At 37.8% G+C, this 17,026-nt stretch overlaps 1 protein-coding gene across 1 annotated transcript in view; it reads right to left on the reverse strand.

Moving 5' to 3' along the window:
• Window positions 1-522: 522 nt before the first annotated feature.
• LOC126272876 (proteoglycan 4) overlaps window positions 523-17,026 on the reverse strand; it is a 293,957-nt gene continuing 277,453 nt past the window's right edge. Inside the window, exon 7 of the mRNA XM_049976101.1 lies at window positions 523-1,483. Within this exon, the coding sequence (XP_049832058.1) occupies window positions 1,395-1,483 (89 nt within the window). The 3' untranslated portion in view covers window positions 523-1,394. The remainder of the gene's footprint in view (window positions 1,484-17,026) is intronic.

The following is a 17,026-nucleotide window of genomic DNA, read 5'->3' on the forward strand; positions in this document are numbered from 1 at the left end:
CATTTATTTATTTTATTGTGATTGTCTATGTACACCATACATACTATTGTTACAGCTGTCAATTTTATGATTTACTCTGTTTCTGGACACCTTCAGACTATTCTTTAATAGTCTCATCACACACTAATTTTCTTTTATTGGGACTGTTAATTTAATTAAAATTGTTATATAGGCTGTGTTTTTTGTGTATAGTTTCGATGTTTCTTCTGGTCTGTTCCCTTTAAATTTATTTACTATTTAATTTTAACCTCTTTAAATGCATTACCACTGTACTGTCAAAGATGACATTTACCCTGTGTTCATAGCTCATTCTTGATGTATAATTTGCTTTTCAGTGTTGTTCTTTGCTATTAATAGGAAGTTAACTTTGATCATGGACTTGTAAGCCAAAAATAGGTTAACATTTAATTTGTAATCATTTGCTTCATAAGAGGTAAATTTGAATAAACATAGCTACCTGATGCAGTGAATGTAATGAAAACATGAACCACTGAGTAAAATTCAAAGCAAAAACAATTGTTTCTTTCTCACTGTTTATTAAAAAACTTCATTTACAGTTTGTATAAAGTCATAATTTACTACATATACGTTCTACTTAACATCTATAAATTTTACATCATTCACACATTATTGGGAGCATCACACATTCAAAAATTGCACCAGCTTTGCAAGTAATGGAAATCAAAAGCATACATTCATTTCAACATTATTCATACTTTGTAATAGATCACTGGCAGTTATAGTATTCATATCTGGTTTACCATGTACTCTAAGATATGTAGAGAAATAAATGATTTTGACTCTTTTGATTCTTAGGGCTACAAATCCACATTATAAATGAAAATGGCTTTTCTGATTGCTCTATCAGTTTTTGCATTAAAATGTAGTTTAACTGTTTATGGGATGCCTTCACAAAACCTGAAGGAACTTACTATTTAAAACATGCTTTCATTATCTATTACCAGTGTATACTTTTGAAGGTGACTTGCCAATGTTCAAAAAATTATGATTATGCTAAAGTTTCATGTAGTTTTGAATTATGAGCAATTTTATGTAATGCTCAGGAAGCTCAGTCTCCAGCAGGAGGATCATGAGGTAAAAATATATTTTGTCATAACAATGAACAATCATTGATGATTTCAAATGCATACACAATTAATATAAAATACTGTGATGATTTGTAAGAGAGTCTCTTCATATATCACATTCAGACTTATAAATGTTCTTTTAAAACTGATTCCCTATTGCGCGACGACATTTTTTGTGGCGTAGCTTCTGGTCTACAACACAGTATTTGTTTGTCCCATATGACTATATTTCCAGGCATGCTCACTGAATTGTGAACCTGGAAAATCATGGCAGCTTCTTCTGTCTGTGCACACTTGCTGGTAGCTTCATAAAAGGCTGTCAATAGCATGAATAACGCCATTTGTTGTAGGTATGTTCTGTGTCACAACCAGAACAGAATTTACCTTTAGCTGACCTGGAGACAAGGGAACATAGTTAGACAGCTAATAAAAAATGAAAATCAGTAAAAGCATAACAATAAATATGAATATAAAAACTATAAAACAAAATATACAAACAGATAATCCAAATTCAAAGAAATCATTTGCTAAAATTTCACCATCCAGAAAGCTGATTTGTAAAGCAGTTTACTAGTAGCAGGTAATTAAGAGAAGATATGTGTACACCCAATGGTGATTGAAAAGATCAGTTTTCTACACAGTTCAGTCAATGAAGGGCTGTTAAATGAAATGAAAACTCGAAAAGAAGTGTCAAAGAGCAAAATAGCACTTTTTATGTGTTTTGCTGAGGGAGAATGATTAATCTCTTTGTAATGAGTTTGTCATACTGTGGTATTTTGCCTATCCCGGGCATGCTGCCATGATAGAGGAGTGTACAAGAAGGCAGCAGATGAGAGAGAGACTAATAAGTAGCAATGAGAAGGACTGGGGCTTATCACTGTTGAACACCATCTTGCTCACATAAGTACAACAAACAGTACAGCTTTGTCCACATTGCTGTCTCAACACTGGTCACTCCAATGGGTGTGAACTTATCAGTATCAACACTTAACAATTCTTGTTGAGGTATGGACTAATGATAAGTGTACCACTCTGATGTTTTCCATACTTCCAAAACCTCTAAAGCCTTTAAATGCAATCACTGGTGTATTGACTGACACAGTCTGGTGGTTTTGAACCAGACTCACTTTAACCAGTCCTGGTGACTGAAGTATGGAGGTGTACACTGTTGTGTCACAGAGCAAACAGGCATCAAAGTGACATTTAATGAGTCATTGGATGTGGCACAATGCATTGTTGGATGCTCCATAGTGAGAACAATATGAATAGAAGCTGCTACTTCAAAGAGCTTGAGGTATTGTCCCTTCTTCAGGAACATCCACATGCCTCAGATCGGCAGACTAGTGCCTGGCCACATGTGATGCGTGCTTTCTTTGAAAGGTGATAGGTAGCACTGTTTTCCAAATCTTCACATTTGCTAGCCAATCACTCACTGAACAAGTCTAGGATATGGTTGATCGTAAACATGTTCAGCATAGTTCTACATTAGCCACTACTTGTGCTTTGTGGTCTCGTCTACACTACTATATAAAGATGTAAATAAAACAGAAAGAAACTTCCACATGGGAAAAATATATTAAAAACAAAGATTCCAAGACTTACCAAGCGGGAAAGCGCCGGCAGACAGGCACATGAACAAAACACACAAACACACACACAGAATTACGGGCTTTCGCAACTGGCAGTTGCTTCGTCAGGAAAGAGGGAAGGAGAGGGAAAAATGAAAGGATGTGGGTTTTAAGGGAGAGGGTAAGGAGTCATTCCAATCCCGGGAGCGGAAAGACTTCCCTTAGGGGAAAAAAAAGGACAGGTGTACACTCGCACACACACACACACACATATCCATCCACACATACACAGACACAAGCAGACATAAAGACTATATAAAGACATGTCAATGTTAATTTTGTTACCAAAAATCTCAAAATGTACTTAACTGATTTACTTAAAATTTTGAAATGGTACCCTAATAAACCTCCAGACTATATGGTGTAAAAATATATGTACTTTAAAGCTGTACAACTGTATAAAGAACATTGATGTTTAACATTGTTACCAAAAAACCTTAAGAAGTAAATGACTGATTTACTTCAGATTTTTGCACAATAATCTAAGAAATGTTTCAACAGATATAGGCTAAGTTTAAAAAAAATTACATGGTATATAAAAATCATATACTATGAAATGGGGAATCTTAACAAAAATCTTGAAAATTTCTTGACCAATTGCTTTAAATTTTTAAATGATACTTTAATAAAAATTTATGTTAGAGAAGAATATTTAAGACTAGATGGATTAATCACATAACTAATGAAAAGATACTGGTTAGAACTGGGGAGACACGAAATTTGTGGCACGACATGGCCAAAAGAAGGGATCAATTATAGGGCACATTCTGAGACATCAAGGGATCACGAATTTAGTATTGGAGGGAAGTGCGGGGGCTAAAAATTGTAAAGGAAGACCAAGAGACAAACACAGTAAGCAGATTCAGCACGATGTTGCTTGCAGTAGTTATTCGGAGATGATAAGACTTGCACAGGATAGAGTAGCATGGGGAACTGCATCAAACCAGTCTTTCAACTAAAGACCACAACAGTGCCATTTTAATTAACATTTGGATGGACAAGGGCAATATATTTTAATATATGTAGTATAATATATAACAGATAAAAGTTACTAGCAAAAATCTTGAAAAGTTCTTTACTGTCGTATTTCAGATTTTTACATAATACTCTGAAAAACAATCAGATTGATATAGCCTATACATTTTTAAACAAAAATGTATAGGTTTTTTTGTTAAAAGTGACAGTGAGAAAGTAAATGCTGCATTGTGAAAATGTACAGTTTCATTTTCTTTCTCACAGTCAGTGTTAACTATGATAGTAGCACATTTAAACTATTAGACAAATTGCTTCTCCCATATATATTCTTTCTCCTTACACATAACTTTGAACAAAACTTCTATAGACAACTGTGTGCTGTTTTGTTTCTCACAATCTCTTTTAACAAGAAAATTGTATTTTTGGCTTATGGGCCTAGGATTAGAATACTAATATAGAATCTGAATTATCTGAAACTTGGTATTCCTGCTTGTTTACAGATTAAAACTATATGAAATACTTTTATTGGAGCTGTTATCCTCACAGATCTAGCAAAATGAGAGGTCTCTCATACACCTTATGCTAACAATCCCAACTATTTATTTTAATCACCTTCAGTTCCAAATCATAGTTTCATTGGCAACAAAAACAAACAAGGCTCAATGTCCATCTGGCAGGGTGAGGGGAGATGGACAGAAAGGTTGGGATGAAATGAACAGATAGGGGAAGGAAGAAATGGACAGAGAGAGAAGGGGGAGGAGTTGGAGAGAGATATGAGGAGGAGGAGATGGATGTAGAGGGGAAGAAGGGAGTAGGTGATGGACAGAGAGGAGGGAGGTGGAAATAAACAAATACAGAGGAGGGGAGAAGATGAACAGAGAGGGGCGGGGGGAGAGAAGAAGGTTAGGATGTATATTTAATTGTGAAGCATTGCTAGTATACATATAAACTGCATGGAGAGAGACCATTCTTGATTCTGGTTCATGATGTTTAGGGTTTTTGATTTCAGCATGTATAGGATTCACATTTTGTACAACACTGTTATTTCAATCATTTTTGAGTTGCCATGCACTTGATATTTGGTGTAAACTTCATTTTACATGCATGTATCATTTTTGGTGTTACAGTTCTCACAAATGTTAGTGTATTTAAGAAGAGATGTTTTTATTTATGAATTATTTCTTTGCCCCTTTCCAAATACCTCCTTCAATGACAATATACTAAAATATGCTAATACTCTTTCCTAGTAGAGTCAGTGTGTATAAAGTGCTTCTGGTTTCACGATCACATATTGATGTAAATGGTCTTCCAACCATAGAGACATTTGATGCAATGGTTTTAAACGGCCAGTAAAAACTGAGACCTATTGATGAATCTGGGTATAAACAGCAGCTGCCACTTACTGCTTACACAGTAGAACAGTAGAAGTAACTGATACACACAAGGTTAAGGAGTTGTTAGAGATTTTGAAAATGTGACACAGACGTTTACAATCAACTCTCAGAGATTTATGATGCAAAGCCACTAAGAAAACAACAATGTTCTTGACTAATGAGAGGAGCCCACCATAGGCAGCTCTCAGATACAGTAGAAACTTTTCAGGGTGAAAGAAACGTGACAATAAGTGATCACCTGCTTTGTCTTAGTTGCCAACAGTCATTAGTTTCTGAGAAAATGACAGTCAAAGATTTTGATACTGTCTCATCAGTTCGCGCACATGGTATTACGCTAAGCTAGTTGGTAGCATAGTGGCTAGGAGTACATGTGACCTTTGCCTGATTTTTATTTCTTTGTTGATTGTCCTTGGTGTTAATGCACTGGCTGAAAAAATAGGAGGTGGAAGTGCAACTACTGTCTACTGTAAATGATGTAGCCGACAGATGCACAGTTGCGTTTCACAGTCTTTTACATTCACTGTTCACAAGCTCCCAATAATACACAGTTATATATGCACTACTGTCTCCCAAATGGTTATAATTAGTAAAGAATTTATATTTATTTATACGTCAACAATAGAATTTAAGTTACGGAACAATTACTGATTTCACCCTATAACAAAAGATATTAACAAGTACTAGTCAAAATAAATGAGAAAGTCAATTACATACATAAAACTAAGCACAAAATTAGATCTGGTGTTAGATTCTTTAAAACTGAGGGCCAACCTTTCTCTTTTATGGAAATGCATATTATATTCATTCACATATGTTAATGGTAATTATTTACAAGTGAAAAACTGAATTCAAGGAGGCAGATGGCGAAACAAGAGGGGAAGTAAAAAATATCCCAGCTTGCTTCGTCACACACAGTTACAAATTTTTCCAATCCTAATATTGTGTTTCTTTGTTGTTGCAGAAATAGGCCTATGTGACATCAATACTTTTTGTGACATTGAGAAATGCATTGGTGTTATTGACAAAAGAAAAAAAAGCATTTCCATTCTTATTAAAAATAGATTTTATCATCGCTAATCTTATATAACTTTAGCCTATAAAATTAAAAGTAATTGAACATGAAAAACATGTAAATACTAGTATATCAATGTTTTCTTTAATTTTTTACTTTCATACTTCAGGAGAACCTATGTATTTTCCAGGGTGATGTGTGTCACAAAAATATTCAAAGCATAGAAATTCAGAGCACTACAAGCATCGTGTAATGCACATACACCAAAGTCAGATTTTGTTGTTGTTAATATTATTGTAAAAAGCAACCTCATTAACATTCCTAAACACCTTGTGCTCTAGTGATAATTTCACAGCAAGCAATGCATATCTAAGCATTCTCTTGAAAGATGGATCCTGCAGTTGACAATGGTACCCCTTATGGAGCAAGTGGCAGGAAAGGATACCAGGTACACTCAGTTATATGCCTTAGAGCCTCATTCAAATGCCGAAGAGGCTGTTCTGGCAGCCATTGATGGATCAGGGTGCAACTAACTCCATGTTGTAACACACGTCGGAATAAGTGATGCTGGGCTCTGAGGTCACACTTGGATCATTCCAATGACTGGTAGAGAAGACTCAGAAGGCGAGACTTGAGCATGGAGTTTTCAGCGAAGCTCACAATATGCTGCATTGTCCTCAGAATTGATTGTGATCCTTTGATTCTGAGTTGAGTGTCACCTGTCAGAGACGTATATAGATTTATCAGGGGCCCCATATCAATCCAACTACACACGCCCCACACCATTACAGAGCCTCCATCAGCTTGAACAGTTCCCTGCTGACATGCAGGGTCCATGGTTTCATGAGACTGTCACCGTACCCATACACGTCCATCCGTTCGATAAAATTTGAAACGAGATTCATCTGACCTGGTATCATGTTTCCAGACATCAACAGTCCAATGTTGGAGTTGATGGTCCCAGGTGAGGTATAAAGCTGTGTGTCATGCAGTCATCAAGAGTACAGAAGTGGGCCTTCTGCTCCAAAAGCCCATATCAACGATGATTTGTTGAATGGTTCACACAATGACATTTTTTGATTGCTCAGCATTGAAATCTGCAACAGTTTGTGAAAGGGTTGCACTTCTGTCATGTTGAATGGTTCTCTTCAGTCGTAATTGGTCCCATTCTTGCAGGATCTTTTTCCAGCGGGAGTGATGTCAGAGACTTGGTGTTTTACCGGTACACTCGAGAAAGTAGGGACTTAGTTGCTACCTCAGAGATGATGTGTCCCACATCGCTTGTGTGCTGACTATAACACCACGTTCAAACTCACTTAAATCTAGATACCCTGCCATTGTAGCAACAGCAACCGATCTAACAATTTGGCCAGACTCTTGTTGCCTTATATAGTCATTTCCGACTGCAGTGCCATTTTCTGCTTGTTTACATAACTCTGTATTTGAATAAGCATGCCTATATCAGTTTCTTTGGCGCTTCAATGTAAAATTACTTGATAGTGGATGTCTGCCACTTGGTGCTACAGTGTTGCCACATAGTCTACCATTTTGTTAAAGCCAATATGAAGACATCACGGATCACTTCAAAAGTGGTGAAATGCTGTTCATGTAACACGGAGTGATGTTGTAAACTCCTGCCATCAGGTATGGTGGAAGCAAGAGATGCTCTGTCTATAGCTGATTTTAAATGACCAGTGACTGAATTGCGGCAGAGAACGCGTTTTACAGCCCTGAATTTACGGTCGTGTCCTAACCTAATCACAACATCTGCAGCAGAACTATTAATCACGCTCGCTTTGCTCACAGCGATTAAAGCTGACCTGTGCAAGCAAACTCAAGGAACGATTCAGGTTCAGTGCTAAAAGTGAGGTGTGACATCTGAGTTTTGCTACCCGAGCTGACGTGATACTGACTGATGAGCAGTCCAGAGTGGAACTCAGTTACAGGCAGATACCAAACGAAAAAAGTATGATTGGAAGAAAAATAAGAGCAAATAAAAGTGCCAATATGATGACGAAAAAGATGCGACAAAACACTGGAAATTTAAAAAAACGTGGAAACCAGTTACGTGAAAATAATAATAATCAGAATCATGTTGATTAAGGTTTCGACAGGATTTGAACCCACGAGTTCCTGCCTCTTGAACTGTTATGTTACCACTGCTCTACGAAAGTGCGTTGGTAACTAATGTTATATTTACTTTTCTATAGAAGCAGTCGCAATAATCTATTACCACCTTCGGTTTTACATGTCGTATGAAGTTTACCTATTATAACCTGATTTCTGTAGTGACAATAATTTAATATGTGAAGCCAAACCACATCTAATGCGAAAGACTTCAGTTATCTTCGGCCAGTAGTGTGTTCGAAATGTGCGTTATTCCGTTGCCTCATTTTATGTGTGTTGTTTTGGGTGTGTTTTATCTTGTGTGATGAAAGAAGAAATAAAATGGCCGGACCCAGTATTCGGGATTCAAACACAACATGAAAAAAGCCAGACAAAGAATTGCAAGTGAACTGTTTGTTGTGGAGGTTTGGCGACGGCAAATAGTTCGGGAGTGACGCTGAGCGCTGTAACTGGAAGGAGACACACCCCATATGTGAAATGACAACTATCAATTTAACCAGACTATAGGTACTAAACAATAAGTAGTGTGTTTCTGTCTTGCTGCAGGCAAATTGTTTTCTTTCGCCTTCTGTAGAACGTTGTAGGACTTCATTATTAAATTAGTGGAAATATTTTCTGTAATATTCGAGGTTATGTAAGTATAAGTGCACTCCCTCTCATGAATGAGCTTGTGCGATTTTGTGTAGTTTTTGTAAGATGTGACTGGACATGGAACTTTCTTTCTTGCTTTATAACATGTTAATGGATATTGAAGCTTTTATTTATTTATTAGACAGACAGGAAAACATGAGTAGCACATGGGAAAGGGAGTCAATGTGCCTATTAATATAGCTAACTTAGTAATTCTACTTGTGTCTATTTAGTGTAATGCGCTTCAGTCTGGAACCGCGCGACCGCCACGGTCACAAGTTTGAATCCTGCCTCGGGCATGGGTGTGTGTGATGTCCTTAGGTTAGTTAGGTTTAAGTAGTTCTAAGTTATAGGGGACCGATGACCTCAGATGTTAAGTCCCATAGTGCTCAGAGCCAGTTGAACCATTTTATTTTGTGTCAACAAACTGTGCGGTTGGCTAGCCAGGTATAGCTGACAGCTGCCGGTGGAGAGTGCTACAGTTGCGAATCATGTTGGCTAGCACGTCCCATGCAATGCAGGCGGTGCCTCGAGGGATTGGATTTCCAATTTACATCACTGTTAGAGCTAACAGCTCTTCTTTGTCCCATGTGTGGTCAGCGTAGCACTTTGCCACTTGAACCGATTCGTTCGCCACTAACCTTATCTGCCGCAACATCATGTCATACCATATCTGTGATGTAATGATATCTAAGCAAAGGAGTCTGTAAGTGGAGGAGGGGGGAGGGGGCGCGGCAAGAGGGAGGACTTCCCCCCTTCCCCTGGAATCTGAAGTACAGAGTTTTTATTCATTGCAGATTTTCCATGATTGCGCTAAACCTCTCGTTTAGCCTGTTATAGCATTACGTTAGTTTAGTTCTTGTGGCATGACACATTTCAGATCTGACCAACACATTGAAATTTTAGATCCTTGCTACCCCCTTGGATAAATTTCTGTGGACCTCCATGTACCTAAGCCCCATCGTCAGCGGCAGAAACATCTTCTCAGCGTACATGTCAATCACGCACGTTATTTACGAAATCCAAGCTTCGCCATCAGGAATACTAAATTCTTCAGCTGTGCATAAGAAACTATCAGAAGCTCTGGCCCACCCAAAAAAGATGACAAAAATTTCATTTATCCTCAATGACAGTCATTAAGATTTTACAGTTTAATGCAAGGTCAGCTCTTACTAGAAAGAACTTATCGACCAAGAGACCTGCGATAAGTGAAACTCATTTTAGAGTCACTTCCAAGGATGCAGACGTATATGGGCAAATAGGCAAGAGTACAGATGAGTGACTCTATTAAAAGATGAACTAAATATTTTAAAAAGATAAAAACAAATTTCGGGTAAGATTAATTCTTAACGATATCTGCCATCGTTAATATTAATAAAAGTCAATTCTGGAGCTCGAAAAATCAATGTCAACTCACAAATGGCTGTTGCTGAAGTTGTGACTCCCCCATTACCAAGGCTACGATTAATTACAACAAGCAGTTAGAAAATTTTGAGACAAATACAGTCCCGCTATTTAATATGTGGTGAAGTTGGTGAGGAACATATTTCTTGAGGAAACAATGCGAATCCTGCAGATGAAAACCGCTTGACTATCTCAATTTATGAACTATATCTTCAATTATGGTTCTTGGACAACGATCCAAGCTATCTCTAACTGCACATCGACGGTAAAATCGTCTTTAGTACTGCAGATTCCTATAGGACACAAAGTGAGAAGTACGCAGGTGTTCTAAGCTGTCTGATCACAACACAATTAGAGTACTGAAATGAGAATACTGTGTAAACAGAAGTTACTACACCAACGACCCTAACAGACGAGGATTTAATGCAAGTATTATTTGACTTGATCACCACGGAAAGTTAGTCTCAATTTGATTGCACCAATAAAAGAAGACTGCTTTGAAATCATGAATCATAAGCCAGAAAACCGACAGTTTTTTTGGTTAAATTCTAAGTGCACAAAAACTCTGGCAAAATATTCGTTCATTTAAATAATTACTGAAGGAACAGGACTTTGAACTACACTAGGAACACAAAAGTGGAAAAAGCACCACAAAAAGGTGTCTTAACAAGCTCAAGAAGAACTTGCCCCAGATTTTAACCCCTGTGGCTGTGGTTCAGCCAATTACTTTACGGATTAGAAAATTCCAAATACGTCCCCCGGGATCAATATTTTTCACTATATAATGCTCAGGAATTCATATTCTAATGTACCTGATATACGTTTATAAATCTTCAATGAAACCGAATGCCAAGCAGGAACTGACGGAGATACGAACTTCTCAAATAATCGATCAGTTTTAAAACTTGAGAAGAATGCTAGAGTTTCTGCGTCTTATATGTAAATAGCCCTTTCTTTACGTTTTTATTTAGTTATTTACACGCCAATATCCGGAAGACCAAATTGAGGAGCAAATCTCCAAGGTCATGGAACATGTCAGTACATAAAATTACAACATAAAAGTAATAACAGATAAAAATAAAATGTTCATGAACCTGAAAAAAGTAAAGCCATAAGTTTAAGTAAACGCGATCAACAATATAACAAGAATCAGCTTAATTTTTCAAGGAACTCCTCGACAGAATAGAAGGAGTGACCCATGAGGAAACTCTTCAGTTTCGATTTGAGAGCTCGTGGATTACTGCTAAGATTTTTGAATACTAGTGGTATACTCACACCTTACTGTACAAGAGCTAAGGAAGTCAGATCCAAATGCAGGTTTGATTTAAGCCGAGTATTAACCGAGTGAAAGCTGCTTATTCCTGGGAATAAGCTAATATTGTTAACAAGAAATGACAGTGAAGAACATATCTGTTGAGAAGCCAATGTCAAAATACCCAGACTCGTGAAGAAGGTCGACAAGAGCTTCGTGAACTTACTCCACTTAGTGCCCGAACAGCCTGTTTTTAAGCCTAAAACATCCTTTTAGAATGGGAAGAGTTACCCCAAAATATAATATCATACGACATAAGCGAATGAAAATAAGCAAAGTAGACTAATTTTCGTGTACAACGATCACTCACTTCAGATACCGTTCGAATAGTAAAAATTATAGCATTAAGTCCTTGAACAAGACCCCGAATATGGGCTTTCCACGACAGTATACTATCTATCTGAACACCTAGAAATTTGTACTGCTCAGTTTCACTAATCTTATGCCGAATCTGTAAAATTAAAACGTCAGGTTTTGTTGAATTGTATGTTAGAAACTGTAAAAACTGAGTCTTACTGTGATTTAGCGTTAGCTTATTTTCTACAAGCCATGATTTATGTCATGAACTGCACTATTTGAAACCGAGCCAATGTTGCACACAACGTCCTTTACTACCAAGCTAGTGTCATCAGCAAAAAGAAATATTTTAGACTTACCCGTAATACTAGAGGGCATTATCACATACATAAATAAGGAACAAGAGTGGCCCAGCACTGATCCCCGAAGCACTCCCCACTTGACCGTACCCCACTCAGACCCCACATCACAGCCATTCTCAACACTGTGAATAATGACCTCTTGCTTTCTGTTGCTAAAGTAAGAGGTGAACCAATTGTGAGATAATCCCTGTGTTCCGTAATGGTCCAACTTCTGGAGCAATATCTTGCGATCAACAGAATCAAATGCCTTAGTTAAATCAAAAAATATGCCTAGCATTCGAAACCTTTTGTTTAACTCATCCAGTACCTCACAGAGAAAAGAAAATATAGCATTTTCAGTTGCCAAACGACCTCTAAAGCAGAACCGTACATTTGATAGTAAATCAAGTGATATAAAATGATCCATTTTGCTTACATACACAAATTTTCAGTAACTTTAGCAAACACTGATGGCATAGAAATAGGTCTGAAATTATCTGCATTATCCCTTTCGCCCTTTCTATAAAGTGACTTTACTACTGAGTACTTTAATCGTTTAGGAAACTGACCATTCCTAAAGGAAAAATTACAAATACGCCTAAATACAGGGCAAACCATGAGCAGCATAGTACTTTAATATTCTGCTAGGTACTCCATCATATTCATGAGAGTCCTTAGTCTTCGGTGATTTAATTACTGACTCAATCTCCCCCTTGTCTGTATCACAGAGGAGTACTTTGGTCATCAATCTCGGAAAAGCATTTCCCTGTAGAAACTAAATTTTTATTTAATTCACCACAATGCTCAGAAAATGATTGTTAAATACTGTATATAATCTGATTTATCAGTAACAGAAATATTTTTTACTACGAACTGACTTTATATTGCCGACCTTGTGCTGCTGACCAGACACTTCCTTCACAACAGACCATATGGTTCTAATTTTATCCTGTGAATTAGCTATTCTATTTGCATACCACATACTCTTTGTCTTCCTAATAACATTTTTTAGCAACGTAGAGTATTGTTTGTGATGGGATACCGCAGCTTGATTGTGACTACTTCTAAAATTTTGATATAATTTCCGCTTTGTTCTATATGATATGCTTACCCCACTTGTCAGCCACATAGGCTGCCTTTTACTGCTAGTACCCCGTTTAGAACGTTCTAATTGAAAGAAACTCTCAAAGAGCGTTAGAAATGTGTTAAGGAAAGCATTGTAATTATCATCTATGTTAGCAGCACTATAAACATACTGCCATTCTTGTTCCTTGATGAGGTTTTAAAAAAACCCTCTATTGCTGTTGGATGAACTTTCGTACATAGTTTGTAATTATATGTGACATTTGTTTGAGTACAAAAGCCTGTTATTGTTAAAATTTCCGCATCGTGGTGTGAATGGCCATTCACCCTTTTACTAACAGAATAGCTATCTAGTAATAAAGAATGAATAAAAATATTGTCTATGGCTGTGCTACTGTTCCCCTGCACCCTAGTTGGAAATAACATTGTCTGCAGCAGATCATATGAATTTAGGAAATCTACCAACATCCTTTTTCTTGCACCATCATATAAAAAATTAATATTTTAGTCACCACAAATAACTAATTTCCTGTACTTCCTATAATGTGACTCAAGAACTCTCTCTAGCTTGAGCAGAAATGCTCTGAAATCAGAGTTAGAGTACCTATAAACAGCAACAATTAGCAGTTTAGTTTCACTAAATTCAACTGCCCCTGCACAACATTCAAATATTGTTCAGTGCAGTGTCGTGTTACGTCTATGGACTCAATTGGAATACTGTTTTTTACTTACATAGCTACTCCTCCACCCCACAAGGAACTCCTTGAAAAACAGCCACCTAATCTGAATTGTCAAACTATTTACGTCGTGCTCCTATATATCAATAATTTCAGAGTCAACATCTATAAGCAGATCACTAACTTTATCTCAAATACTTCTTATATTTTGGTTAGAGGGACTTCCTTTAAGCAGGTATACCCATCAGCTGACTTCAATCTAAAAAATGTGCAACTCTAACACCAACTACTACAGGAATTTTTCTATGAGTGATCCCACCACCACCCACCACACTGTCACCTACAAGCTTTGCCAGCCTCCACTTCCCATACCTACTGAGGTGCAGGCCGTGCCTAGTGAAACCTGATCCAATGATAGACTCAACAGGCACCATGGAAATGTGACCCATGCCCTCTGCCATGAGTGCCTTCCCAGCCCCATGTTAACGTGCCTAACAGCCGCATTTAGATGGGGCCGAAACACGAAATGCACATTAGTGCCACCAGTTTGAGTAGCTATCTTTACCAGGTCACCACCTACAACATATTTCTCGTCCCTATCAAGGCTGTTTCCTGCTCCACCCACTGTCACTACCTGATCCTCACATACCGTAACCCACTACTCACAAACCTACGACAGAGCCCACACTTCTCACTCTTGGTAAAATTTTACTGTTTCCTAAGTTCAGTTACACCAGTAAAACTATTTATAGAACTAACAACAGCAGTCTCGAAATTCTCTGTCTAATAAGAAAACAGCTACTTGCATTAATACTATTAAAACACAACTAATACCAATACCAACAAAACTTCAAAAAATTAGTACCTAAAACCAAAAATGTCTAGCGGCCACTGGAACACTCAACGAAGTTAAAACACTGAATGAAAATTTACTGAAATATTGCACTAGAAACAATAAGATCCGTCAGCTGAAAACTAAAGCACGACATTTACTAAATGACTTCAGCATACAGAAAACTCTAAAAACACAGCGAGCGAACGTTTCCAAACGTTTATTAAATCGTTATTTCGCCACAAGCACAACAAAAGACTGCTAAAAACTGTTAAATTTAATAACTCTATAAAGCGCACAAATAACTTTGTCAGTACTTAGCTTTATATCCGCTACAGCTGCAACTGAATGCCGCAAAATGTATGAGGAAGATTGTTAGAAACAAATTAACAACCGTCTTGAACCTTGCCTGGTATGCAATGATTTACCACTAGAGTCTCATTTTTTCATCATGTTGACATACGAGTAATTCTCCCAATTCGTTGGAAAAATAAGGTTACTAAAATCCTGGATATTCGAAGCCTCTATGAAAGATTTTTACATCTGCATCTACATGTTTACTCTGCAATTCACATTTAAGTGCTTGGCAGAGGGTTCATCGAGCCACAATCATACTATCTCTCTACCATTCCATCCCGAACAGCGCGCGGGAAAAACGAACACCTAAACCTTTCTGTTCGAGTTCTGACCTCTCTTATTTTATTTTGGTGATCATTCCTACCTACGTAGGTTGGGCTCAACAAAATATTTTCGCATTCGGAAGAGAAAGTTGGTGACTGAAATTTCGTAAATAGATCTCGCTGCGACGAAAAACGTCTTTGCTTCAATGACTTCCATCCCAACTCGCGTATCATATCTGCCACACTCCATCCCCTATTACGTGATAATAGAAAACGAGCTGCCCTTTTTTGCACCCTTTAGATGTCCTCCGTCAATCCCACCTGGTAAGGATCCCACATCGCGCAGCAATATTCTAACAGAGGACGAACGAGTGTAGTGTAAGCTGGCTCTTTAGTGGACTTGTTGCATCTTCTAAGTGTCCTGCCAATGAATCGCAACCTTTGGCTCGCCTTCCCACAATATTATCTGTGTGGTCTTTCCGACTGAAGTTGTTCGTAATTTTAACACCCAGGTACTTAGTTGAATTGACAGCCTTGAGAATTGTACTATTTATCGAGTAATCAAATTCCAACGGATTTCTTTTGGAACTCATGTGGATCACCTCACACTTTTCGTTATTTAGCGTCAACTGCCACCTGCCACCTGCCACACCATACAGCAATCTTTTCTAAATCGCTTTGCAACTGATACTGGTCTTCGGATGACCTTACTAGACGGTAAATTACAGCATCATCTGCGAACAACGTAAGAGAACTGCTCAGATTGTCACCCAGGTCATTTACATAGATCAGGAACAGCAGAGGTCCCAGGACGCTTCCCTGGGGAACACCTGATATCACTTCAATTTTACTCGATGAATAGCCGTCTATTACTACGAACTGCGGACCTTCCTGACAGGGAATCACGAATCCAGTCGCACAACTAAGACGATACCCCATAGTCCCGCAGTTTAATTAGAAGTCGCTTGTGAGGAACGGTGTCAAAACTTTCCGGAAATCTAGAAATACGTCATTGACATAGCATAACTGGACCAGGATTCACAGGAGTTCTCGTTCACAAGGAAAAATTCTTTGCTCCTTGCTTTTGTATAACTGTGGTTTAGAAGACACCATTCGGTTCAGTTGTCGCATCTTTGTGATTATGATGTTGATGAAGATTATACTGGCTTATATGCATTTGGTCCCACAGCTGAATTTACTGTTACCGTATTTTCTAGGTCACTTGAAAAGAGGAGGAACATTCCTTTCTTTAACATGTTCATACATCGTTCAGTAACTTGCATTACAAAGTTAGGAAAATACACATATGTGGAGGTACCATATTGTTGTAATTCAGCCGTTAACAAAATTTCTTCATTCACTATGGTTGCAGGGGAAGACCTGCTCTTTGGGCTGGACACCAGTCAACAGCTCGCGTAGATTTCGCTACTGACTTGCATTTTCTGGGGCCCCTGGTAAGTACCACACGTCACGTGTGTTAAGAGACTGTAAGTAGAAGCTGTTCTCTAAACTTGTCCATTCCAGCTTTCTCCACGGGAGACCAGTGTCATCGATTCTATTACGTTTAGTTTCGAAGAGAACAAGGAAAGTTATTACGAAACAGGTG

Source organism: Schistocerca gregaria, chromosome 5 (assembly GCF_023897955.1).
Source record: "Schistocerca gregaria isolate iqSchGreg1 chromosome 5, iqSchGreg1.2, whole genome shotgun sequence".
Taxonomy (NCBI): domain Eukaryota; kingdom Metazoa; phylum Arthropoda; class Insecta; order Orthoptera; family Acrididae; genus Schistocerca; species Schistocerca gregaria.